We start from the raw sequence: 26377 nt of genomic DNA, 5'->3' as shown, positions 1-26377 counted from the left end.
CAGTGCCCCAGGTTCAATTCCCATCATTCTGAGTCAGGAGTTTACACGTTCTCCTTGTGACCACGTGAGTTTACTCCAGGTGCTGCGGTTTCCTCCCACACTCCAGTGAGGGAGGCCACCAAGAGACCTATGCCAACACTGGCGGAGTTACAAGTTTCAGTGGCTGAGGTGGGAGAGACTGTGCATACAACAGTCTGCCCTCATGCTTCACCAGTCACAGCTTTATGGGAGGAAGATAAAGAGAAAGCCTCTGTTGAAAAATCTCACATGAAATGTCGGCTAGAGTTTGCCAGAGGCATGTGGGAGACTCTGAAGTCAGCTGGAAGAAGGTTCTATGGTCTGAAGAAACTAAAACTGAGCTTTTTTGCCATCTGACTAAATGTTATGTTTGACTTATGCACATAATCAAAACACAGACGATCCCTACCGGGAAGCATGGTGGTGGTCACATCACGCTGTGGGGATGCTTCACCACAGCAGCCCCTAAAAGGCTTGTGAAGGTAGAGGGTAAAATGAATACGGCAAAATATCTTGGAGGAAAACCTGATGGAGATTTACAAGGATGTTGCCTGGATGGGGGAGCATGCCTTATGAGAATAGGTTGAGTGAACTCGGTCTTTTCTCCTTGGAGCGACGGAGGATGAGAGGTGACCTGATAGAGGAGTACAAGATGATGAGAGGCATTGATTGTGTGGATAGTCAGAGGCTTTTTCCCAGGGCTGAAATGGTTGCCACAAGAGGACACAGGTTTAAGGTGCTGGGGAGTAGGTACAGAGGAGATGTCAGGGGTAAGTTTTTTACTCAGAGAGTGGTGAGTGCATGGAATGGGCTGCCAGCAATGGTGGTGGAGGCAGATACGATAGGGCCTTTTAAGAGACTTTTCGATAGCTACATGGAGCTTCAAAAACTAGAGGGCCATAGGTGAGCCTAGTAATTTCTAAGGTAGGGACATGTTTGCACAACTTTGAGGGCTGAAGGGCCTGAATTGTGCTGTAGGTTTTCTAGGTTTTCTATGTTTCAGTCTTCAAGGGAACTGCAACTTGGGAGAAGATTTTTTTTCCAGCAAGACAATGAACCCCAAGCATAAAGCCAAAGCTACACAGGAATGGCTTAAAAACAACAAAGTTAATGTCCTGGAGTGGCCAAGTCTGAGTCCAGATCTCAATCGAATTGAGAATTTGTGGCTGGACTTGAAAAGGGCTGTTCGTTCACAATCCCGATACAATCTGACAGAGCTTGAGCAGTTTTGTAAAGAGGAATGGGGGAAAATTGCAATGTCCAGATGTGCAAAGCTAATAGAGACCTATCCACACAGACTCAAGGCTGTAATCTTTGCCAAAGGTGTGTCTTCTAAATACTGACTTGATGGGGGGGAGGGGGGTGAATACTTATTCAATCAATTATTTTGTGTTTTATATTTGTTATTAATTTAGATCACTTTGTTGAGATCTGTTTTCACTTTGACACAAAAGAGTCTTTTTTCTGTTGATCAGTGTCAAAAAAAGCCAAATTAAATCCACTATGATTCAACGTTGTAAAACAATAAAACACAAAAACTTCCAAGTGGGGAGCGAATACTTCTTATCGACAGTGTACAAGAAACAAATAAAGTGAATCTTCAGACCTTTCATTATCCCCCCACATTATCTGGTTGCATCTACAACCTAACAGCCCCTTGCTCACCATTCCCACTCACTGGATAGAGAGTTCTCTCTCAGTCTTGATGCTGGGTCTTACGATGAAACATTGTCCATCCCTTCGTCTCTACAGATGGTGCTTAACCTGCTGAGTTCCTCCAGCAGTTTGTTTTTCCTCATTACCATGGCATCATAAACCCATCAAATGAATGATACTGCAGATACAGATCATTTTGAATACTAGTGGTACACGCAAGGACAAAACAAACACACAGTAATACACACACACACAAAATGCTGGAGGAACTCAGCAGGTCAGACAGTGTCTATGGTCAGAGTAACACACACAAAATGCTGGAGGAACTCAGCAGGTCAGACAGTGTCTATGGACAGAGTAACACACACAAAATGCTGGAGGAACTCAGCAGGTCAGACAGTGTCTATGGACAGAGTAACACACACAAAATGCTGGAGGAACTCAGCAGGTCAGACAGTGTCTATGGTCAGAGTAACACACACAAAATGCTGGAGGAACTCAGCAGGTCAGGCAGCATCGGTGGAAATGAATAAACAGTCTATGTTTCGGGCTGAGACCCTTCTTTAGGACTGGAATGGAAGATGCCAGAATAAAAAGGTGGGGGGAGGGAAAGGAGGCTAGCTGGAGGGTGATGGGTGGACCAGGTGGGTGGGAAAGGTAAAGGTTTGGAGAGGAAGGAATCTGATCGGAGAGGAGAGTGGACCATGGGAGAAAGGGAAGGAGAAGGGGACCCAGAGGGAGATGATAGGCAAGTGAGGAGAGGTAAGAGGCCAGAGTGGAGGCTACTCAGACAGAATATGTGGTGCTACTCCTCCACCCTGAGGTTGGCCTCATCGTGGCACAAAAGGAGGCCGTGGGCTGACCCGTCGGAACAGGAATTGGAAAAGGAATTAAAATGCTTGGCCACCGAGAAGTCCCACTTTTTGATGCAGAGGTGCTCAATGAAGCTGTCCCCGAATTTATGATGGGTCTCACCAACGTAAAAGAGGCTGCATCAGGAGCACCGGACACAACAGATGACACCAGTCGTCTAACACATTTTTCTTATTAATTAACAGAATTACTTAGTACCTCACTGTCAGATTCTGCACCAGTCTTCACGTCTGAAGCTAATGAAAGAAAAGAAATTTGTTTAAAGATACCTTAATCAGATAATGGAGTATTCTCCTCAAAGTTCAAAGTACATTTATTATCAAAGTGCGTATACATCATACAACTCTGAGATTCGTCTCCTTGCAGGCAGCCACAAAGCAATGAAACCCAAAAGACGAACCCACAAAAAGACCGTCACACACCCGCTGTGCAGAGAGAAAAAGCAAATTGTGCAAACAATAAAAGTAAGCAAATAGCATTCAGAACTGACATTTTCTGAAAGACACGAAGCCAGGCGTCACTGCAGCCGAAGCAAGCCACAGTGCCAGTTTATTCCAGAGCCAAGTAAACACTGTGGAGCAGCAAGCAGAACCATCCTGTCCCTTGCCCCCGGACCTAACACACTAACTGACCTGGCACTTAAATTGTTCAAACATCAGGCATCGGGTTTACACCTGTGAAGTCTTACCACAACAAACATTAATTTAGCCTTGTTAACGTAAGTGTCGTTGTGTTAAAGGGCGATGTTGCTATGTGAATACAAACTGCTTGTATTACAAAAAAGATCTGCAGCTATTTAGAATACAAAATAAAATCAGAAAACACTGGAAACTCTCAACAATTCAGGCAGCGTCAGTAGGAAGAGGAATGGACCGACATTTGGGGTCAAAGGTTCCTTATCACAACTGGAAAAGTGAGAAGACAAAATAGTTTTTGGTTGCACAGTGGGGCAGAGTTCTCTCCAGGCTGCACAGTAACTGAAATGCTTCTGTACACATAGCCTTTGTTGCCTCACTGCCGGAATTTTCTTTTATATAATGTTAAGTTAAAAGTGCCACCGAGTTTTCATGCCATGTAAAAATTTCCTCCCGAGAGCAAAAGTTGTTCCCCCCCTCCCCCCGCCACAAACCGGCCGTTAAAAAAAAAATTAGGAGTAACATTACAGAAAGGTAGGGGTGAAGAATGAGAGAGGAAATTTCCGTGATAGCATGTAAACAGAAATAGTCAAGTTATTTTAGAAACTATGAACCGGAGGCTGAAAAATAAAACGGAAGCCGAGAGATCTGGACATACCTATGGAAGAGGGGTGTGTGCAAACTTACACTGAAATTGTATCTAATGTACAAAAGAGCTTATGTGGGCATTGTTGGAGCAGAAATTGAAAATGAAAATGGTTCCAAGTTCAAGTTCACTGAAGTAGTCTGTGTGCCCGGTAGTGCCTTGGAGGCTGGCAGCCAGAGATGGCCTCTCTTGGGCTTGTTGGACTGTATGCTGGTAGCTGGCTTGGAGAGAAGAACGGGGCTTGTTTTGCTGTCGTTGTTTTGTCGCTTGTTAGGGTGCTAAGCACAAACCAGCATGTTATATTGACAAAGGGTCTCGGCCCGAAACGTCGACAGCACTTCTCCCTATAGATGCTGCCTGGCCTGCTGTGTTCCACCAGCATTTTGTGTGTGATGCTATATTGACGATGGGATGTGTGGCGACACTTGCGGGATGACCCCCAGCACATCCTTAGATTTTGTTGGTTTTTACCAACACCTATGTTTCGATCTACATGTGATAAATCAAATGAACCTGTATCTGGGAGGAGACACCAGTCCAGATGAAGGGTCTCCACCCAAAACATTGATGTATAGATGATGCCTGACCCACTGAGTTTCTCCAGTGCCTTTGTATGAAGCACGGGGCGACCCTTGAGGGCAGAATCGAGGGGTTCTGCAATGTTAGTGGCTAGACTGCCTTTCGTTTCTCTAGCCCGCTGATGACCAGATCACCTAGATATCTGCAATATCATGAGCACAAAGGCAGTTTGCCAGACTGGAGGAACTGCAAGTAAGTCACTGAAGGCACCGTTTGATGCAGATTAAAGGATAGAACGGGTGATGTTCCCTCTCCCTTCAATCGGCCATACCGGCTCTTTAAAAACAAAACCCGCCCCCTTCTTTGTTCTGATTGGCTGGGGCAACATAAACCTCGATTCTCTTGGGTCAGGCAATTGTCAATCCTATTGCGTCACCATAAAACCTGTCCCACCCCACCCCAAAGCCTTGGTTCAGGACCATTTTCGGTCCGGCCGGGCGGTTTGATGATAAGAGCGGATTTATGTCTAATTATAATGAGAAGTGCCGAGAGCAGCCGCCGCCTCCCCACCCGCATCACCCCCACGTTTCACCTTCCCGTCGAGACATCGAGTTGATTTACGGTCACCGGCGCTCCCACCGACACTCGGATCCGTCCGCCCCGCACACGCTGGTATTAACGTCCGGTCCTGCAACTAAATGCGCGAAGAAAGGTTCCGGCACAGGAGTCGGTACTGAGCCGTGTTTCTTAGTCAAGTCACTTTTATTGTCATTTCGACCATAACTGCTGGTACAGTACATAGTAAAAACGAGACAACGTTTTTCAGGACCATGGTGTTACATGACACAGTATAAAAACTAGATTGAACTACGTAAAAAAACAACACAGAAAAAAAACACTCTAGACTACAGACCTACCCAGGACTGCATAAAGTGCACAAAACAGTGCAAGCATTACAGTAAATAATAAACAGGACAATAGGGCAGTAAGGTGTCAGTCCAGGCTCTGGGTATTGAGGAGTCTGATAGCTTGGGGGGAGAAACTGTTACATAGTCTGGTCATGAGAGCCCGAATGCTTCGGAGCCTTTTCCCAGACAGCAGGAGGGAGAGAGAAGACTTTGTATGAAGGGTGCGTGGGGTCCTTCATAATGCTGTTTGCGGATGCAGCGTGTGGTGTAAATGTCCGTGATGGCGGAAAGGGAGACCCCGATGATCTTCTCAGCTGACCTCACTATCTGCTGCAGGGTCTTGCGATCCGAGATGGTGCAATTTCCAAATCAGGCAGTGATGCAGCTGCTTAGGACGCTCTCAATACAACCCCTGTAGAATGTGGTGAGGATGGTGGGGGGGTCATTTAGACAGTGAGATGGTAAAACATAACAGTAGAATTAGGCCATTCAGTCCATCGAATCTGTTCCGGCACTCCATCATGGCTGATTTATCATCCCTTTCAACCCCATTTTTCTGCCTTGCACCAAAAGCCTTTAATGCCCCTTCTAATCAAGAATTCATCAGCCTCTGCTTTAAATATACCCAATGACTTGGCCTCCACATCCTATGTGGCAATGAATTCCACAGTTTATCACGTACCGGCTAAAGAAATTCCTCCTCATTTTGGTTAATTCATGGGAAGACATGCTCTCTGTATCCACTCTATCTAGGCCTTTCATTATCTGACAGTTTTCAGTGATATTCTCCCCTCATTCTTCTAAAACGGCAGCAAGTATGGGCCCAGAGCCATCAAACACTGACCTACTATTTGGGCCCTTAGCTCCTAAGTGGAGCATAGGCCATTGATGACCTCCTGTCTCCATCATCCAAAGTCGATGGTGTGGTTGGAGTACCAATGGATTTCTTAAATCCATTGTCTACACTGTACAGGGGACTGGCTGTACAGCTTTACCAGAGCCCCGCCGGCCAGCCCTACCCAGTTCCACCTCTCATAACAGGGAGCTAGGGTTGGACTTTGAGGGGCCAACAAACAGTTCAACATGAGCTAATTGTACCAAGAGTGGAGTTGAGGTGCTGTTTCCACAGCTAACGTTGGAGAGCTAATGAGAGGAAAAATATGGAAGGATGGGGAATAAGAAGCACAATGTGGTGGAAATAATCTGCGGGTCAATTGTTATCTGAGGAAAGAGAAATGTAACAAGTAGCCTGAGGGAGGATCTTTGAGTTGAAATGTTAACACCGTTTTTCCTTCTGCCTGATACGCTGAATATCCCCAGTACTTTCTGCTGAGGCAGTGGCAACAAATTTGTGTTATTCATTGGTGTCAAGAAAACAACCTCTCCCTCAATGTTGCAAAAACAAAGGAGCTGGTTGTGGATTACAGGAGGAATGGAGACGGACTAACCCCTATTGACATCAGTGGATTTGGGGTTGAGAGGGTGAACAGCTTTAAGTTCCTCGGCATCCACATCACTGAGGACCTCACGCGGTCTGTACACACCAGCTGTGTGGTGAAAAAGGCACAACAGCGCGTCTTTCACCGCAGACAGTTGAAAAAGTTTGGTGTGGGGCCCCAAAATCCCAAGAACTTTCTACAGGGACACAATTGAGAGCATCCTGACTGGCTGCATCACTGCCTGGTATGGGAACTGTACCTTCCTTAATCACAGGACTCTGCAGAGAGTGGTGCAGACATCCCAGCGCATCTGTAGATGTGAACTTCCCACTACTCAGGACATTTACAAAGACGGCTGTGTAAAAAGGGCCCAAAGGATCATTAGGGACCCAAGTCACCCCAACCTCAATCTATTCCAGCTGCTACCATCCGTAAAATGGTACCACAGCATAAAAGCCAGGACCAACAGGCTCCGGGACAGCTTCTCCCACCAGGCCATCAGACTGATGAACTCACACTGATTTGAGTGTACTCTCTATTACATTGACTGAGCTATATGTTATAAATTTTTATAAATTACTACGATTGCACATGGTACTTTTAGATGGAAACATAACGTGAAGATCTTTACACCTCATGTATGTGAAGGATGTAAGAAATAAAGTCAATTCACTGCCAGCACAAACCGGAATTCATAGCTGACTGCAGAGTTCCATGCACTGCTTAGGGATCGGGGCATTGCCTTCAGATCAGGAGGACAGGATGTCTCTAAGGTCAGCAAGAGCTGCGATCTCCTGTGTCACTGGGAAGGGAAAGCAAAAGTATGCACAGAAAATTCACAGACCCCTCTGTGACAACAGGAACATGGGGCATGTGTGGCAAGGTATTCAAACCATAACAGTCCACCTTGTGCGTCAACGACACTGACGCCTCCCTTCCTGAATGCTTTCCACCCTGCGTGACAGCTTCTTCCACCAGACCATCAGACTAATTAACTCGTGCTGATACAACTGTATTTCCATGTTATATTGACTGTCCTGTTGTACATACTATTTATTATAAATTACTATAAATTGTACATTGCACATTTAGATGCAGACAAAGATTTTTACTTCTCATGTAAATGAAGGATGTAAGTAATAAATTCAATTCGATTCAATTCAATCATATTTCCTCAGGACACAATCAATGCTGGCTTAGAGAGCCTTTCCTTTCCCCCACTATCTTTCCACGTAATTTCCCCTGATGTTCCTCTCAACTTAATAATAACTTACTTAGAACATTTTTCACGCCGATGATGTAGTTCAAAATGCTTTTCAGTGGGGTAGAGTGCAAACATGAAAATAATAAAAAGATGTTAGTTAAAAGCAAGGTTAAATAAATAAGTTTGGAGCTGGTATTTAAGAGTGTCAACTGAAACCTCATCCCTTATAGTTTTAGGTATTGAGTTCCACAGTTCAGGAAAGTTGATGTGCTAATTACCTTTTGGGGCGATTGTTTCAAAATAAGAGACTGATTGAAGGAGATCTGAGAGCTCAAGCAGAATTATAAAAATGAAAACAATTCTGTGATGTATTGTGGTAACAAGTAAGGCAAATTTAAAATCAATTCTAAAAGATACAGGAAGCCAATGCACACTAGCTAGGATGGGAGTGAAATACTCACTCATCCTGGTTTTAGTTAAATGTCAAGCAGTGGTGTTCTGAATGAGTTGAAATTTGTAAATACATTGCTTTGAAAGACCAGTAGAAAGTGCATTACAGTAATCTAGTCTGTTTGATTTAAAAGTGTAAATAAGTTTCTCAGTTATGATGTGGTGGCCATTACAGAGACTTGGATGTTTCAAGGGCAGGAATGGTTACTTAAAGTTCCAGGCTTTAGGTGTTTCAGAAAGGACAGGGAGGGAGGCAAAAGAGGTGGAGGTGTGGCACTGATGATCAGAGATAGTGTCATGGCTGCAGAAATGGAGGAAGTCATGGATGGATTGCATACTGAATCTCTGTGGATGGAAATTAGAAACAGGAAGCGTTCAATAACTCGACTGGATTTTTTTTATAGACCACCCACTAGTTACGGCGACATCGAGGAGCAGATAGGGAGACAGATTCTGGAAAGGTCTAATAATCACAGGGTTGTCGTGGTGGGAGATTTCAATTTCCCAAATATCAATTGGCATCTCCCTGGAGTGAGGGGTTTAGATAGGGTGGAGTTTGTTAGGTGTGTTCAGGAAGGTTTCCTGACACAATATGTAGGTAAGCCTACAAGAGAAGAGGCTGTACTTGATCTGGTATTGGGAAATGAACCAGGTCAGGTGTCAGGTCTCTCAGTGGGAGAGCATTTTGGAGATAGTGATCACAATTCTATCTCCTTTACCATAGCATTGGAGAGGGATAGGAACAGACAAGTTAATTGGAGTAAGGGGAAATATGAAGCTGTCAGGCAGGAACTTAGAAGCATAAATAGCGAACAGATGTTCTCAAGGAAATGTACGGCAGATATGTGGCGAATGTTCAGGGGATACTTACGTGGTATTCTGCATAGGTACATTCCAATGAGACAGGGAAGGGATGGTAGGGTATAGGAACCGTGGTGTACAAAGACTGTTGAAAATCTAGTCAAGAAGAAAAGAAAAGCCTATGAAAGGTTCAAAAATCTAGGTAATGATGGAGATCTAGAAAATTATAAGACGAGCCTGGAAAATGAAATTAAGACAGCCAAAAGGGGCCATGAGAAGGCCTTGGTGAGCAGGATTAAGGAAACCCCAAGGCATTCTACAAGTATGTGAAGAGCAAGAGGATAAGACGTGACAGAATAGGACCAATCAAGTGTGACAGTGGAAAAGTGTGTATGGAACCGGAGAAGATAGCAGAGATACTTAATGAATACTTTGCTTCAGTATTCACTACAGAAAAGGATCTTGGCAATTGTAGGGATGACTTACAGTGGACTGAAAAGCTTGAGCATATAGACATTAAGAAAGAGGATGTGCTACAGTTTTTGGAAAGCACCAAGTTGGATAAGTCACTGGGACTGGATGAAATGTACCCCAGGCTACTGTGGGAGATGAGGGAGGTGATTGCTGAGCCTTTGGCAATGATCTTTGTATCATCAATGGGGAGGGGAGAGGTTCTGGAGGATTGGAGGGTTGCGGATGTTGTTCCTTTATTCAAGAAGGGGAACAGAGATAGCCCAGGAAATTATAGACTAGTGAGTCTTACTTCAGTGGTTGGTAAGTTGATGGAAAAGGTCCCGAGAAGCAGGATTTATGAATATTTGGAGAGGCATAATATGATTAGGAATAGTCAGCATGGCTTTGTCAAAGGCAGGTCGTGCCTTACAAGCCTGATTGTATTTTTTGAGGATATGACATTGATGAAGGTAGAGCAGTAGATGTAGTGTATATGGATTTCAGCAAGGCATTTGATAAGGTACCCCATGCAAGGCTTATTGAGAAACTAAGGAGGCATGGGATCCAAGGGGACCTTGCATTGTTCATCCAGAATTGGCTTGCCCACAGAAGACAAAGAGTGGTTGTAGATGGGTCATATTCTGTATGGAGGCCGGTGACCAGTGGTGTGCCTCAGGGATCTGTTCTGGGACCACTACTCTTTGTGATTTTTATAAATGACCTGGATGAGGGAGTGGAGGAATGGGTTAGTAAATTTGCAGATGAAACAAAGGTTGGAGGTGTTGTGGATAGTGTGGAGGGCTGTCAGAGGTTACAGTGGAACATCGATAGGATGCAAAACTGGGCTGAGAAGTGGCAGATGGAGTTCAACCCAGATAAGTGTGAGGTGGTTCATTTTGGTAGGTCAAATATGATGGCAGAATATAGTATTAATGGTAAGACTCTTGGCAGTGTGGAGGATCAGAGGGATCTTGGGGTCCATGTCCATAGGCCACTTAAAGCTGTTGTGCAGGTTGACTGTGTGGCTAAGAAGGCATATGGTGTATTGGCCTTCATCAATCATGGGATTGAGTTTAAGATTTGAGAGATAATGTTACAGCTGTATAGGACCCTGGTCAGACCCTGCTTGGAGTACTGTGCTCAGTTCTGGTCGCCTCACTACAGGAAGGATGTGGAAACCATAGAAAGGGTACAGAGGAGAATTACAGGATGTTGCCTGGATTGGGGAGCATGCCTTATGAGAATAGGTTGAGTGAACTTGGCCTTTTCTCCTTGGAGCGATGGAGGATGAGAGGTGACCTGATAGAGGTGTATAAGATGATGAGAGGCATTGATCATGTGGATAGTCAGAGGCTTTTTCCCAGGGCTGAAATGGCTAACACTAGAGGGCACAGGTTTAAGGCGCTTGGAAGTAGGTACAGAGGAGATGTCAGGGGTAAGTTTTTTACGCAGAGAGTGGTGAGTGTGTGGAATGGGCTGCCGGCGATGGTGGTGAAAGTGGATACGATAGGGTCTTTTAAGAGACTCCTGGATAGGTACATGGAGCTTAGAAAAATAGAGGGCTATGGGTAACCCTATGTAATTTCTAAGTAAGTACATGCTTTGTGGGCCGAAGGGCCTGTACTGTGCTGTGGGGTTTCTATGTTTCATCATTACATGACAGAAACCTTTGCAATATTTCTTAAGTGTACAAATGCTGCTCTTTTCACTTTATTTGAGGAATTTAAAATTCAAATCTGAATGAAGGATAACACCCAGATTCGTTGCATCTGATTTTACAAGGGAAGCCAAGTTCCCAGGTTTATCAAGAAGTTCATTTCCTTTGGCTTTGGGACCAACCAAAAGAATTTCAGTTTTATTTTCATTTAGCTTTAGGAAATTATTGCTCGTCCGTTTGTTTATTGTGGTCAGATCAGAAGTTTCAGTCTGGAGAAATGTGCCAGTGTCATTGTTAGCACAACACATTGCAGCACCAGTGACCCGGATTTAATTCCTGCCACTGCTTGTAAGGAGTTTGTACGTTCTCCCAGTGAGCATGTGGGTTTCCTCCGGGTGCTCCGGTTTCCTCCCACAGTCTAAAGGTGTATTGGTGGATAGGTTAATTGGTCATTGTAAACTGTCCTGTCATTAGACTAGGGTCACTTCACCACAGGGACATAAGAGACGTGATGATGATGCCAGGGCGCACCACTATTCTTGTGGCCGAAACGTTGGTTTGCTGTTAACTGAATTAGACTTGTGTATTATTCTGTTATGAAAACCTGGTTTTACTTTTAATTAAGTCTGTGTAATGACATAATTGAAGAAATGTAACAATCAGAAGTTAGTTAACTGAGTTTTTTGTTTCACGATTGCGGAGAGATGTGTAGGGTGATTGGCTTTGGCCACCCACCTGTGCACCATTTTTAAAATAAATTGCTCATTGCTCAGGCACCAATTCCAAGTCGCCTTTTTCATTTGCTCCTACAAATGTAAAATAATCATGGAAAAGCACATCACGGACACAAGCTCTTTGGCCCATCTAGTCCATGCCGAACCATTTAAACTGCCTCCTCCATTGACCGGCAGCGGGACCACAGCCCTCCATACCCTTGCCATCCATGTACCTAACAGAGCCATAACAAATCAGAAAAGGTTGAAAATGCTCAGGAAGCCAGACTGCGTCTGTAGGAAGAGCAGAGCTAGCATCTCAGGCTAAAGTTCCTTTGTCAGAACTCAGAAGGAGAGAGAAGTTTGAAGTTCAAAGTAAATTTATTATCAAAGTACATGCAGTATGTCACCATATACAACCCTGAGATTCATTCTCCTGCAGGCATTCACAGTAGAACAAAGAAATACAACAGAAACAGTGAAAAACTACAGGCAAAGACTGACAAACATCCAATGTGCAAAAGAAGTCAAACTGTGCAAATGTAAAATAGTCAGATAGATAGATAATACTGAGAAGGAGGTGTAGAATCCATAGGTTGCTGGATCCATTCAGTGTTGAGGTGAGTGAAGTTATTCACACTAGTTCAGGACCCTAATGGTTGAAGGGTAATAACTGCTCCTAAACCTGGTGTCAATGGGCAACTTCCCTCCACAGATGCTGTCTAACCCACCGAGTTCCTCCGGCATTCTTTGGGAGGAAGCTCGCAGGCAGACTCCTCAAACCCTGTCACAAGGCTCTCTACCCTCCCGGAGACACAAGAGGCTGCAGCTGCTGGAACTGGAACAAAGTCAAACTGCTAGAGGGACTCAGCATCTGCGAAGGGATTCAAAGATTCCAAGAACATCTATGATGAAAGTATGCATGTAGTATACAGCCCCGAGATTCGTCTTCCCCAGAGACAGGCACAAAACAAAGAAGGAACATAGAACCACATAGAGAAGCATCAGGCATCGAACTGCCACGCTCAAAAAAATTCACACAAATGGCAACAGAAAAGCAGAGGATATAGAACACAAAATCAAAAGGCCAATTTTAGTACAGCTCAGCTCAGTGATTTTTATCTGCAGGCTGCCCAATTCAGAATGGACATTCAATGTTTTGGGTCATCACCTTTCATCTGGAAGTCATGAAAGTCTGTTGGCCCATTTCCCTCCACAGACACTGCCTGACCGGCTACTTTCTGCTCTTTTGTCCCCTTTCCATTTCTGACAAAGTCTCTTTAGCCTGATACGTTCGCCCTGATCCTTTTCCAACAGACACCGTCTAACCTGCTCAGATGTTTCAGCATTTTCTGTCTTTATTTTAGATCTCCAGCACCCTCAGTTATTTTGTTTCCAGGGGTAAACAGCTGGTGCGGGGGTCAGCATCATTATGTGCCGTGCTGTATGATGTGGGCGGTCGTGGCCCTCTATCTGCCTTTAATCCGATCGTTGTCTGTGGGGAAGACACCCTTCACACTGGTGATCTTATTTTTTTCTCTATCCTTGACCATGATTGTTCTTGGCAAACTGTTCTACAGAAGTGGATTTCCATTACCTTCTTCTGGGCAGTGTCCTTACAAGACGGGTGACCCCAGCCATTATCAATACTCTTCAGAGACTGTCTGCCTGGCAGGTGAAACACCTTGCTCAAGGGTGACCTGCAGGCCAGCAGAGGGAAGGAATGCCTTGGGTAGACTCTTGTCTCCACCTGGACACCCAAAATGAAGGCCACAACTAAATGTATTAAAAGAACATACAGTGTACTTGCCTCGAGGGTAGCTTCTGGGTGGAGTCATTGGATTGTTTCCTGGGTTGAGGCATCTGCCCTGTAGAAAGAGACTGAGTGAGAATTACTGTGCCAACTTTACCATCATGTGAGATGAGGAACTGCTGCGTGCTTGTTCTTGCAGAAAGATGGCTAAAGAACAACGCCCATGCACCATCAATCTACAGGCCGTGACACGCAGGGACCTGGGCTATATTTTTTGTGTCACTGTATGTAACTATTTGTGCCTTGTGCTATGTGTGTTTTGCACTTTAGACCCAAAGCAATGCTCTTTAGTTTGACTGGATTCATATGAATGACAATCGAATTTGAAATCGAACATCTGCATCCACATGGTCCATATCTCTTAATTCCATTGCTTGTTGTTTTGTCGTAATGCCTCTTAAAACATTGCTATTGCATAGCCTCCTCTTGTGTCAAGATGAGGCCCCCCTCAGGGTGAAGGAACAACACCTTATATTCTGTCTGGGTAGCCTCCAACCTGATGGCATGAATATTGATTTCTCCTTCCGGTAAAAAAAATCCTTCATTCTCCCCTCTTCTTCTATTCCCCACTCTGGCCTCTTCTTACTTGACTATTACCCCCCCCCCCCCTCCCCCAGTGCCCCTCCTCCTTCCCTTTCTCCTACAGTGCTTACAAAAAGTATTCACTCCCTTGGAAGTTTTCATGTTTTATTGTTTTACAACATTGAATCACGGTGGATTTAATTAGTTCTTTTGCACTGATCAACAGAAAAAGACTGTTTCGTGTCAAAGTAAAAACAGATCTCTACAAAGTGATCTTAATTAATTACAACTACAAAACACAAAATAATTGATTGCATAAGTATTCACCCCCTTCAAATCAGTATTTAGTAGATGCTCCTTTGGCAACAATTACGGTCTGTGTGGACAGGTCTCTATCAGCTTTGCACATCTGGACACTGCAATTTTTCCCCATTCTTCTTTACAAAACTGCTCAAAATCTGTCAGATTGCATGGGGATCATGAGTGAACAACGCTTTTTAAGTCCAACCACAAATTCTCAATTGAATTGAGGTCTGGACTCTGACTTGGCCATTCCAGGACATTAATTTTGTTATTTTTAAGTTAATCCTGTGTAGCTTTGGCTTTACGTTTGGGGTTTTTGTCTTGCTGGAAAACAAATCTTCTCCCAAGATGCAGTTCTCTTGCAGACTGCATCAGGTTTTCCTCCAGGATTTCCCTGTATTTTGCTGCATTCATTTTACCCTTGACCTTCACAAGCCTTCCAGGGCCTGCTGCAGTGAAGCATCCCCACAGCATGATGCAGCCACCACCGTGCTTCACGGTAGGGATGGTGTGTTTTTGATGATGTGTGGTGTTTGGCTTACACCAAACATAGCATTTAGTCTGATGGCCAAAAAGCTCAGTTTTGGTTTCATCAGACCATAGAACCTTCTTCCACCTGAATTCAGAGTCTCCCATAGGCCTTCTGACAAACTCTAGCTGAGATTTCACATACTTTTTTTTTCCGACAGTGGCTTTCTCTTTGTCACTCTCCCATAAAGCTGTGACTGGTGAAGCACCCGGGCAACAGTTGTTGTATGCGCAGTCTCTCCCATCTCAGCCACTGAAGCTTGTAACTCCTCTAACATTGTCATCGGTCTCTTGGTGGCCTCCCTCACTAGTCCCCTTCTTGCACGGTCACTCAGCTTTTGAGGATGGCCTGCTCGAGGCAGATTTACAGCTGTGCCATATTCTTTCCATTTCTTGGGAATTAACTGTACTCAGACGATATTCAGTGACTTGGAAGCTTTCTTGTATCCAACTCCTGACTTGTACTTTTCAGTAACCTTTCACAGAGCTGCTTGGAGTGTTCTTTTGCCTTCATGGTGTAGTTTTTGCCAGGATACTGACTCACCAGCAGTTGAACCTTCCAGATACAGGTGTATCTTTACTACAATCCATTGAAACACCTTGACTGCACACCATGATCGCCATTTAACTAATCATGTGACTTCTAAAACCAGTTGGCTGCACCAGTCACAAACAAGAGAAAATCTGCAGATGTTGGAAATCCAAGCAATGCGCACAAAGTGCTGGAGGAACTCAGCAGGGTGGGTAGCATCTATGGAAAAGAGTACTGTCGATGTTTTGGGCCGAGAACCTTCATCGGGACTGGGGGAGAAAGATGAGGAGTCTGCATTAGAAGGTGGGGGAGGGAGGAAGACACAGAAGGTGATAGGAGGGGTGAAGTAAAGAGCCGGGAAATTGACTGGTGAAAGAGATACGGGGCTGGAGAAGGGGGAATCTGATAAGAGAGAACAGAAGTCCATTGAAGAAAGAAAAAGGGGGAGGAGCCCCAGAGGGAGGCGATGGGCAGGCAAGACGATAAAGTGAGAGAAGGAAAAGGGGATGAGGAATAGAGAAGAGGAGGCAGCAATTACCAGAAATTGATATTCATGCCATCAGGCTGGAGGCTACCAAGACAGAATATAGTTGTTGCTCCTCCACCCTGAGTGTGGCCTCCTCATGACAGTAGAGGAGGTCGTGGATGGGCATCTGGGAATGGGAAGTCGAATTAAAATAGATGGCCACTGGGAGGTCCCACGTTCTGGCAGTGGAGTGTAGGAGCTCTGCAAAGCGGTCTCCCAATCTGCACCCGGTCTCACCGACATACAAGAGGCCACACTGGGAGCACCAGATTCAATAGATGACCCTAACAGACTCAGAAGTGATGTGTTGCCTCACCTGGAATGACTGGGGCCCTGAATGGTGGTGAGGGAGGAGGTGTAGGGGCAGGTGCAGCACTTGTTCCGCTTGCAAGGGTAAGTGTCAGGACAGAGATCAGCGGGGAAGGATGAATGGACTAGGGATGATCTGGTGCGTCATTCTTATTTCAAGGGGAATAGAATATAAAAGCAAGGAGATAATCCTGAGGCTTTACAAGACACTAGTCAGGCTGCACTTGGAGTATTGTCAACAGTTTTGGGCCCCATATCTCAGAAAGGGTGTATTGTCATTGGAGAGAGTCCTGAGGAGGTTCACAAGGATGATTCTGGGAATGAAGGGGTTAATATATGAGGAGTGTTTGGCAGCTTTGGGCCTGTACTCACTGGAATTTCAAAGAATGTGGGGGGGGGGTGGGGGGGAATCTCATTGAAACCTACCGAATGTTGAAAGGACTTGTTAAGGTGGATGTGGAGAGGATGTTTTGTGAGGTGGGGGTATCCAGAACTAGAGGGCACAGCATCAAAATTGAGGGGCAGCCTTTTAGAACAGAGGTAAGGAGGAATTTTTTTTTTTTAGCCAGAGTAGTGAATCTGTGGCATGCTCTGCCACAGACTGTGGTGAAGGCCAAGTCCGTGGGTCTATTTAAGGCAGAGGTTGATCGTTTCCTAATTGGTCAGGGCATCAAAGGATATGGTGAGAAGGCAGGTGTATGGAGTTGAGAGCGGGATCTGGGATCAGCCATGATGGACTGGAGGAGCCGACTCAATGGGCTGAATGGCTTAATTCTGCTTGCGCAATCAATTATTTTTGTTTTATATTTGTAATAAATTTAGATCACTTTGTAGAGATCGGTTTTCACTTTAACATGCAAGAGTCTTACTCTGTTGATCAGTATCAGAAAAGCCAAATTAAATCCACTGTGATTCAATGTTGTAAAACAGTAAAACAAGGGGTGAGGGGGTGAATACTTTTTATAGGCACTCTATGGTCCACTCTCCTCTCCTATCACACTGCTCCTTCTCCAGCCTTTCTCTTTCCCACCCACCTGGATTCACCCATCACCTTCCAGCTTTCCCCTCCCACCTGCTTTTTATTCCGGCGTCTTTCCCTCTTCCTTTCCAGTCCTGAAGAAGGGTCCCGGCCTGAAACGTCGACTGTTTATTCCTCTCATAGATGCTGCCTGACCTGCCAAGTATTTGTGTGTGTTGCTCCTTACACTGTCCCTCTCTTATCTTAAAGCTATTTCCACTCTGGCAAATAATATTACCATTGTCTACCTTAGCATTGCCTCTCAAATTCTATCAGGTGTTTCCTCAGATCCTGGCATTCGGGCAAAAACAATCTAACCTGTCCCTCTAGATCAGGGGTTCACCACCTGGGGTCTACACACCCCTTGCTTATGTTATTGGTCCAGGGCATAAAAAAGGTTGGGGACTCCTGTTCTAGCCGATACTCTCTAATCCAGGCAACATCCCCGTGAAACAAGGAGGTATCTCATTGAAACCTACCGAATGTTGAAAGGACTAGATAAGTTGGATATGGAGAGGATGTTTCCTGTGGTGGGGGTATCCAGAACTCAGGATGCAGAGCAACATCTGCGTTTGGAAAGGAATTGTCCATGTTTTGACGTTAAATCGTACATCAGAGAATGGGGAGGGGCAATGGCCAATGTAAGGTTACTTATTTTTATTTATTGATTGAGATAGAGTGCGGACCGGCCCCTTCTGGCCTTTCGAGCCTCACTGCCCAGCAATTCCCCAATTTAATCCTGGCCTAATCGTGGGACAAGGTACCTGGAGGAAGAAAGTACTAATTCCTTACATACAGTGGCAGCAATTGAACCCAGGTCACTGTGCTGACACTACACTACCATGCCACCCCTCGGCACAGTGGCATAAAAACGAGAGGGAGAGGAGTGGGACAGAGGGCAGTCCCACTGGATAACATCACCATCTGCGGTCACGACTGGCCGGATCACAACACCAACCTCCAACGATTGTTCCAAGTGGCTAAAGCCCTGAACCTTACTTATAACAGGGACAAGTGTGTGTTCGGAACCACCTGACTCGCTATCCTTGGGTATGTCGTGGAGAACGGGGTCATTGGCCCTGATCCCGACTGTATGCGCCCCCTGTTAGAACTCCCTCTTCCCACCACCCTCAGAGCCCTTAGACGGTGTCTGGGCTTCTTTTCCTATTACGCCCAATGGGTCCCCCATTACGCAGACAAGGCCCACCCCCTGGTCAAGTCCACCACTTTTCCCCTCTCTGCTGAGGCCTGCGCGGCCTTCAGCTGCATTAAAGGGGACATTGCCAAAGCAACGATGCATGCGGTGGACGAGGCCATTCCCTTCCAAGTAGAGAGTGACGCCTCCGACTTCGCGCTGGCTGCTACCCTCAATCAGGCAGGCAGGCCAGTAGCATTCTTCTCTCGTACCCTTCAAGGCCCTGAAATTTGGCACTCCACGGTGGAGAAAGAAGCCCAGGCCATAGTGGAAGCTATTAGGCACTGGAGGCACTATCTCACTGGCAAAAGGTTCACCTTGCTGACCAACCAGCGCTCAGTTGCGTTCATGTTCAGCAACCAACAGCGGGGCAAAATCAAAAATGATAAAATTTTGCGGTGGAGAATAGAACTCTCCACCTACAACTATGATATCCCGTATCGGCCTGGAAGGCTCAATGAGCCCCCTGATGCCCTATCCCGGGGAGCGTGTGCCAGCGCACAGCTCGACTAGCTATACGCCCTCCATGCAGATCTTTGCCACCCGGGGGTCACCTGGCTTTTCCATTTTGTGAAAGCCCGAAACCTGCCGTACTCCTTTGAGGACATCAGGATAATGACCAGGGACTGCCAAGTCTGCGCTGAGTGCAAACCGCATTTCTACCGTCCTGAAAAGGCGCAACTTATCAAGGCCACCCGCCCCTTTGAGCGACTGAGTGTTGACTTTAAGGGCCCCCTTCCCTCCACTGACCGCAGTGCCTACTTTCTCAACATAATCGACGAGTACTCGCGGTTCCCCTTTGCCATCCCCTGCCCCGATACCACTGCCACGTCCGTCATAAAAGCCCTGCGCCAGCTCTTCACTCTGTTCGGATATCCCTGCTATATCCACAGTGATAGAGGGTCCTCCTTTATGAGTGACGAGCTGCGCCAGTACCTGCTGGCTAGGGGTATTGCTACTAGTAGGACCACGAGCTATAATCCCCGGGGAAATGGACAGGTGGAGAGGGAGAATGCCACAGTGTGGAAGGCCACACTTTCAGCCCTTAAGTCAAAGGGGTTGCCGGTCTCTTGATGGCAGGAGGTCCTCCCCGAGGCACTCCACTCTATCCGCTCCCTGTTATGTACGTACACCAATGCCAACCCTCACAAGCGCCTATTCTCTTTTCCCAGGAAGTCTGTCACTGGGACCACCCTACCGGCTTGGCTGATATCCCCAGGGCCAGTGCTGCTCCGGAAACATGTGAGGAGCAATAAATACTCCCCGCTGGTCGAGAGGGTTCACCTACTACATGTGAACCCCCAGTATGCCTACGTGGTCTTACCTGATGGGCGGGAGGACACGGTCTCCGTCCGCGACCTGGCGCCCGCAGGAGCAGCAGACCACTACCCCGAACACTCCACGGTAACTAAGAACCCTGTACCCGAGGAGACACCGCGCACACCCAGCCCTACACTGACCCCTCACGACACTCATATACTGGGAGTCTCGTACGCGTATATTCCAGGCGCCTCGCACACGCATGAGGGATCACTGACGCCTAGTGGGCTGACGCCTCCAGTTAGGCCGGAACCAGCACAATCACCGTCTCTGGTGCAATCACCACCAGCACCTGTGCAATCACCACCGCCGGCACCTGTGCAATCACCACTGGCACCTGTGCAATCACCACTGGCACCTGTGCAATCACCACCGGCACCTGTGCAATCACCACTGGCACCTGTGCTGACACCTCCAGTCAGGCCGGAACCAGCACAACCTCCGTCTCCGGTGCAATCACCACCGGCACCTGTACAATCACAGCCGGTGCTACGTAGATCGCAGCGACAGATTCGACCACCTGATAGACTTAACCTGTAAATATACTTGTCAGAAACTTCGCCCCATGGGGACTCTCTTTTAAAACAAAGAGGGGGTGAATGTGGTGAACTACATATACCTGTCTGGACATGCCCCCCCACCGCTGACTGCTCCTGTGGCTCCTCCCACAGACCCCGGTATAAAGGCGATTGGAGGCACAGCCCTGGCCTCAGTCTCCAGGATGTTGTGTGATGGTCACTTGCTGCTTGTGCTTTCTTCCAGCCAATAAAAGCCTACCTTAACCCACGTCTCTGAGAGTTATTGATGGTGCATCAGGCAGAGATGCCAAATCCAACTTTCACTTTCTCCCTGTTCCACCCGTCTCTGCTCCCATAATTGGCATAATTTGCCCATCATCTTTTACCCTTCTGCTCAGGCTCTTGCCTCACCACTTCCCTCTCCTCTTCATATTGGTCAGCTCCTCACTGTAGTCTCAGTTTTAATGCGAGGTTTCAACCTGAAACAACAACATTTCCTTCCCCTCCACAGATGCTACTTGACCCACTGAGTTTCCCAAACAGCGAGTGGGAACGCGAGAAGAGGCAGCAGTTTCATTTGGGTCCACAGCTAAAGGCAGTGCTTCATGGCAGTTTCTGAAGTTGGACTGTGCCCATTCTGTGAACAGGATTCATTAAGAAAGAGCAGATAAAAATAAGACTGGGGAAAGCGGAGTGGCCATGGTGTGAGGGGGCCAGTGCTGGAGTGGCTTCAGCAAGATCAGCCTTGGGTGGAGGCAAGTATCTGGAAAATTCCTTCTTCCTCTTTAACTGTCATTCCCGGTCAGTTAGTGCAGTGAGAATGACTCCACGGGCTGCGTTTTGTTCTGGGTGAGAGATGTGGGAATTCTGGGAGATCTCCAGTCTCACCAGGTGTGTTGAGTTGCAGCTCCTCAGAGAATGTGTTAAGGAGCTGGAGGTACAGCTCAATGATCTTCAGCTCATGCGGGAGAGTGAGGAGGCGATGGAGAGGAACTACAGGGAAGTGGTCACTCCTAGGATACAGGAGGCGGGTAACTGGGTGACTGTCATGAGAATGGAAATGGACCCCCAGTGCAGAATGCCCCCGTGGCCCTTCCCTTCAACAATAAGAATACCACTTTGGATATTGTTGTGGGGGATGAACTACCAAGGGAATTGCAGTGACTGGATTTTTGACACTGGGTCTGATGACTGCAGTGGTGATAGGAGATTACATAGTCAGGGGAACAGAGACGAGATTCTGTGGATGCGATAGAGGCACCTGGATGGTACATTGCCTCCCTGGTGCTAGGGTCAGGGATGATTCAGACTGGGTCCATGGCGTTCGAAAGGGGGAGGGGGAGCAGCCAGAAGTCTTGGTACATAGTGACATCAATGACATAGGTAGGAAAGGTGAGACGGTCCTGAAGAGAAATTTAGAGAGCTAGGGAGAAAGCTGAAAAGCAGGATCCCCGGGATAGTAATCTCTGGACTGCTGAACTGTGCCACGTGCCAGTGAGACTAAGAATAGGATGATTTGGCAGGTGAAGCATGGCTGAGGAACTGGTTCAGGGGGCAGGGGGTTCAGGTTTCTGTATTATTGGGATCTCCACTGGGGAAGATACGACCTGTACAAAAGGAATGGGTTACACCTGAACCCAAAGGGAACCAAAATCCCTGTGGGCAGACTTGCTAGAGTTTAGGATGATTTCAACTAATTTGGCAGGGGGATGGGAACTGGAGTGATAGTGCTGAGGATGGTGTAGTGTGTTTACAGAGGCAATGTGTAGTGAGATTGCAGGCAAGGAGGGGTTGATGATAGGGCAAGATTGTAGTCAACGGGATGAGTTACAATGTAAAAGGGGGACAAAATTAAAAGGGTGATGAATACAGGACTGAAGGTGTTTTATTTGAATCCACACAGTTTATGGAATAAGGTAGATGAACTTCTAGCACAGATAGAAATTGGCAGGTATGATGTTGTGAGCATCACTGAACAGAGGCTGAAAGAAGATTATAGCCGGAAGCTTAACATCCAAGGATACACATTGTATTGAAAGGGCAGGCAGGTAGGCCGATGGATAGGAGATGCTGTTGGTAAAAGAAATTAAATCAAATCATTAGAAAGGGGTGATGTAGGATCAGAAGGTGTAGAATTGTGGCTTGAGCTAAGAAACTGCAAGGGTAAAAAGACCCAGAAGGGAGTTATATACAGACCTCCAAACAAAAGTAAAGATGGGGTCTACAAATTATAATGGGAGCTAGAAAATGCATGTCAAGGGGGATTTCAATTGCAGGTAGATAGGGAAAATCAGGTTGGTGTTGGATTCCAAGAGGGGGAATTTGTAGAATCCCTACAAGATGACTTTTTAGAGCAGCTTGTGGCTGAGCCCACTAGAGGATCAGCTATTCTGGATTGGGTGTTGTGCAATGAACTGGAATTGATCAGAGAGCTTAAGGTAAAGGGACCCTTAGAGGAGTGATCATAATAAGATAAAATTCACCCTGCAGTTCAAGGAGAAGCTAAAGTCAGATGTATCAATATTACACTTAGCTGAAGGGAATTACAGAGGTATGAGAAAAGAGCTGGCCAAAATTGATTGGAAGGGAACACTAGTAGGGATGATGGCAGAGCAACAATGGCTGGAATTTCTGGGAGCATTTTGAAGATGCAGGATAGATGCATTCCAAAGACGAAGAGAAATTCTAAAGGCAGGATAACCAACTGTAGCTGACAAGAGAAGTCAAAGATAACATAAACCCAAAGAGAGGGCATATAATAGAGCAAAAATTAGTGGGAGGGCAACTAAAAAAGTCATAAAGATGGAATACGAAGGGAAGTTAGCCAATACTATTAAAGAAGATAACAGAAGTTTCCTCAGATACATGAAGTGTATACGAGAGGCAAGAGTAGATATCGGTCCACTGGAAAATGATGCTGGAGAGGTAGTAATGGAGGACAAGGAAACGGTGGATGAACTGAGTAAGTATTTTGCATCAGTGTTCACTGTGGAAGATATGCTGGAAGTTTCAGTGTGTTGGGAGCAGAAGTGTGTGAAGTTGCCATTATTGGGGAGAAGGTGCTCGTTAAACCGAAAGGCCTGAAGGTAGGTAGTCACCTGGACTAGATGGTGTACACCCCTGAGTTCAGAAAGAGATAGTGGAGGCATTAGTAATGATCTTACATCAATCAATGGGTTCTAACATGGTTCCGGAGAAATGGAAATTTGCAAATATCACCCCTCTCTTCAAGAAACCAGAGAGGCAGGAGAAAGGAAATTAAAGGTCAGTTAGTCTGACCTCAGTGGCTGGGAAGTTGTTGGAGTCGATTTTTAAGGATGTGGTCTTTGAGTACTGGAGGCACATGATAAAATAGGCCGTAGTCAGCATGGTTTCCTTAAAGCAAAATCTAGTCTGACAAATCTGTTGGAATTCTTTGAAGAAATAACAAGCAGGATAGACAAAGGAGAATCCGTGGATGTTGTGTACTCGGATTTTCAGAAGGCCTTTGACAACATGCCACACATGAAGCTGTTTAACAAGCTATAAGCCCATGGTATTACAGGAATTATACTAGCATTGATGAAACACTGGCTGACTGGCAAGAGGCAAAGGGAGGGAATAAAGGGACAAACACCAGAAAATCTGCAGATGCTGGAAATCCGAGCAACACACACAAAGTGCTGGAGGAACTCAGCAGGCCAGGCAGCATGTAAGTTAAAAAGGACAGTCAATGTTTTGGGCCAAGACCCTTCGGTAGGACTGGAAAAAGAGGGCCTTTTCTAGTTGGTTGCAGGTGACTAGTATTGTTCCACAGGAGTCTGTATTTGGACTGCTTCTTCTCATGTTATATGTCAATGATTTGCATGAGGGATTTGATTGCTTTGTAGCTAAGTTTGTAGATGTAAGGATGTAATGTTGAGGCTTTATAAGGCGCTGGTGAGGCCTCACTTGGAGTATTGTGAACAGATTTTGGCCCCTTATCTATGAAAGGACGTGCCGACATTGGAGAGTGTTCAAAGGAGAATCACAAAAATAACCCTAGGATCGAAAGGCTTATCATACGAGGAGCATTTGATGATTCCGGGCTTGTACTCACTGGAATTCAGAAGAATGGGGGTGGGGGGGATCCATAGATTGTTGAAAGGCCTCGATAGAGTTGAAGTGGAGAGGGTATTTCCTATGGTGGAGGAGCCCAAGACCAGAGGATGCAGCCATAGAATAAAAGGACATCCTTGTAGAATGGATAGGAGGTATTTCTTTAACCAGATAGTGGTGAATCTGTGGAATTTGTTGCCACAGGTGGCTGTGAAATCCAGCTCATCGGGTATATTTAAGGAAGAGGTTAATAAGATTCTTGATTAGTCAGGGCATGAAAGGATAGGGGAGATTGGTCTACATCCCTGGGTTCTGAAAGAGATAGTGGAGGCATTAGTAATGATCCTTCATGAATCAATAGATTCTAGCATGGTTCTGGAGGGCTGGAAAACTGCAGATGTCACTCCACTCTTCAAGAAGACATTGAGGCAGAAGAAAGGAAATTAAAGGCCAATTAGAGATTGGGCTGAGAGGGAAATGGATCAGCTGTGATGAAATGGCAGTGCAGAATCGATGGACAAAAGGGTCTAATTATGCTCCAATATCTTATGGTCTAAATACCAGAACTCACAGTCCCCTGTGTCAATACTCTTCTGTACCCTCTCTAAAGCCTCCGCATCCTTCCCTTAATGTCATGACCAGAATGACATACATTTCTTTTGTTCTTATGATTAAGGCAAAGACTTCAATCATTATATTTATAAAAATAACTTCTGTCTGAAGTGCTTAAACATGCAGTATTTATAAACGTATAGATCTGTTCGAGGTCAAGTTCATGCACAAGTACAGGTCTGCACAGGTGAAGTAAAAAATTACAGCACCATCACAGGTATATAGCATTTGATACACAACACTCTCAAAAAGACATAAGATAAATTGTACCAAAGAAGGAACACACTTAGAACCACTGTTGACCAAAAGCTGAATAAAAATTGTTGCATAAATCGACTTAAAAAGAGAGTCTACAAATTTTCTGATTACACTGGACAAAAAAAGATTTTGCTTCCTGAATACTTTTGGTGTATCTTATGGTTTTGGGTCGATTATAATGAAAATCACCATGAAATTTACCTATCCTGGACCATTGTTTGAAATCACCCCGATTTGTTATTTCAATTCATAAATCAAGTCAGAATAACTGATAGCAAGATTAAGACAGGCATTTTTGTTGGTCCACAAATCAAACAGGTCATCAACGACAGGCAATTCAAAGAATTTCTAGTGGAACCGGAGAAAATCGCATGGAAAGCATTCAAGGATGTTGTTGAAGAGTTTCTTGGCAACTACAGAGCACCGAACTACGTGCAGCTGGTTGAAAATATGGTCCAACTATATAAAGCCATGAAGTGCAACATGTCACTAAAGATTTATTTTCTGCATTCCCATTTAGACTTCCTCCCTGCAAATCTTGGTGCTGTCAGTGACCAGCACGGTGAAAGGTTTCACCAGGGCATTGCGGTCATGGAGAAACAGTATCAGGGCAACTGGAATCCATCAATACTGGCTGATTATTGTTGGACACTTAAGTGAGAAGCCTCAGACACTGAGTACAAATGTAAATCATCAACAAAATATTTTTCGTTTAGTTGAACTTCTGCAAAGAATCAGCGCTGTTAATAAAACACATTATATTCAATAGAAGTTAATTTCTTGTTTCTCCTAATTCCTATTTAAATAGCCTGACATTATGTTTGTGTGCAGTTCAAGCAGTTTGTGAGGAAGCAACACTTTTGAAACAAATTGT

The 26377-nt window shown here is 45.5% G+C and overlaps 1 protein-coding gene across 4 annotated transcripts in view; it reads right to left on the bottom strand.

Moving 5' to 3' along the window:
* sirt2 (sirtuin 2 (silent mating type information regulation 2, homolog) 2 (S. cerevisiae)) overlaps positions 1–26377 on the bottom strand; it is a 118139-nt gene that overhangs the window by 84882 nt on the left and 6880 nt on the right. Inside the window, exons 1-3 of one of the 4 annotated variants that reach the window (XM_073063853.1) lie at positions 4940–5027; positions 3180–3230; positions 2746–2783 (exon numbers count right to left, since the gene is read on the bottom strand). Coding sequence is in view for 2 of the 4 variants with exons in the window: in XM_073063855.1 (XP_072919956.1) it covers positions 2746–2783; positions 13783–13810 (66 nt within the window). In the remaining 2 variants the exon portion in view is untranslated. Of the gene's footprint in view, positions 1–2745; positions 2784–3179; positions 3231–4939; positions 5035–13782; positions 13841–26377 lie in introns of those variants that run through there. The other 3 variants (XM_073063855.1, XM_073063852.1, XM_073063854.1) reach the window with 3 other exon arrangements.

Source organism: Hemitrygon akajei, chromosome 12 (genome assembly GCF_048418815.1).
Source record: "Hemitrygon akajei chromosome 12, sHemAka1.3, whole genome shotgun sequence".
Lineage (NCBI taxonomy): Eukaryota > Metazoa > Chordata > Chondrichthyes > Myliobatiformes > Dasyatidae > Hemitrygon > Hemitrygon akajei.
This window is presented reverse-complemented; position numbering and strand designations above follow the sequence as displayed.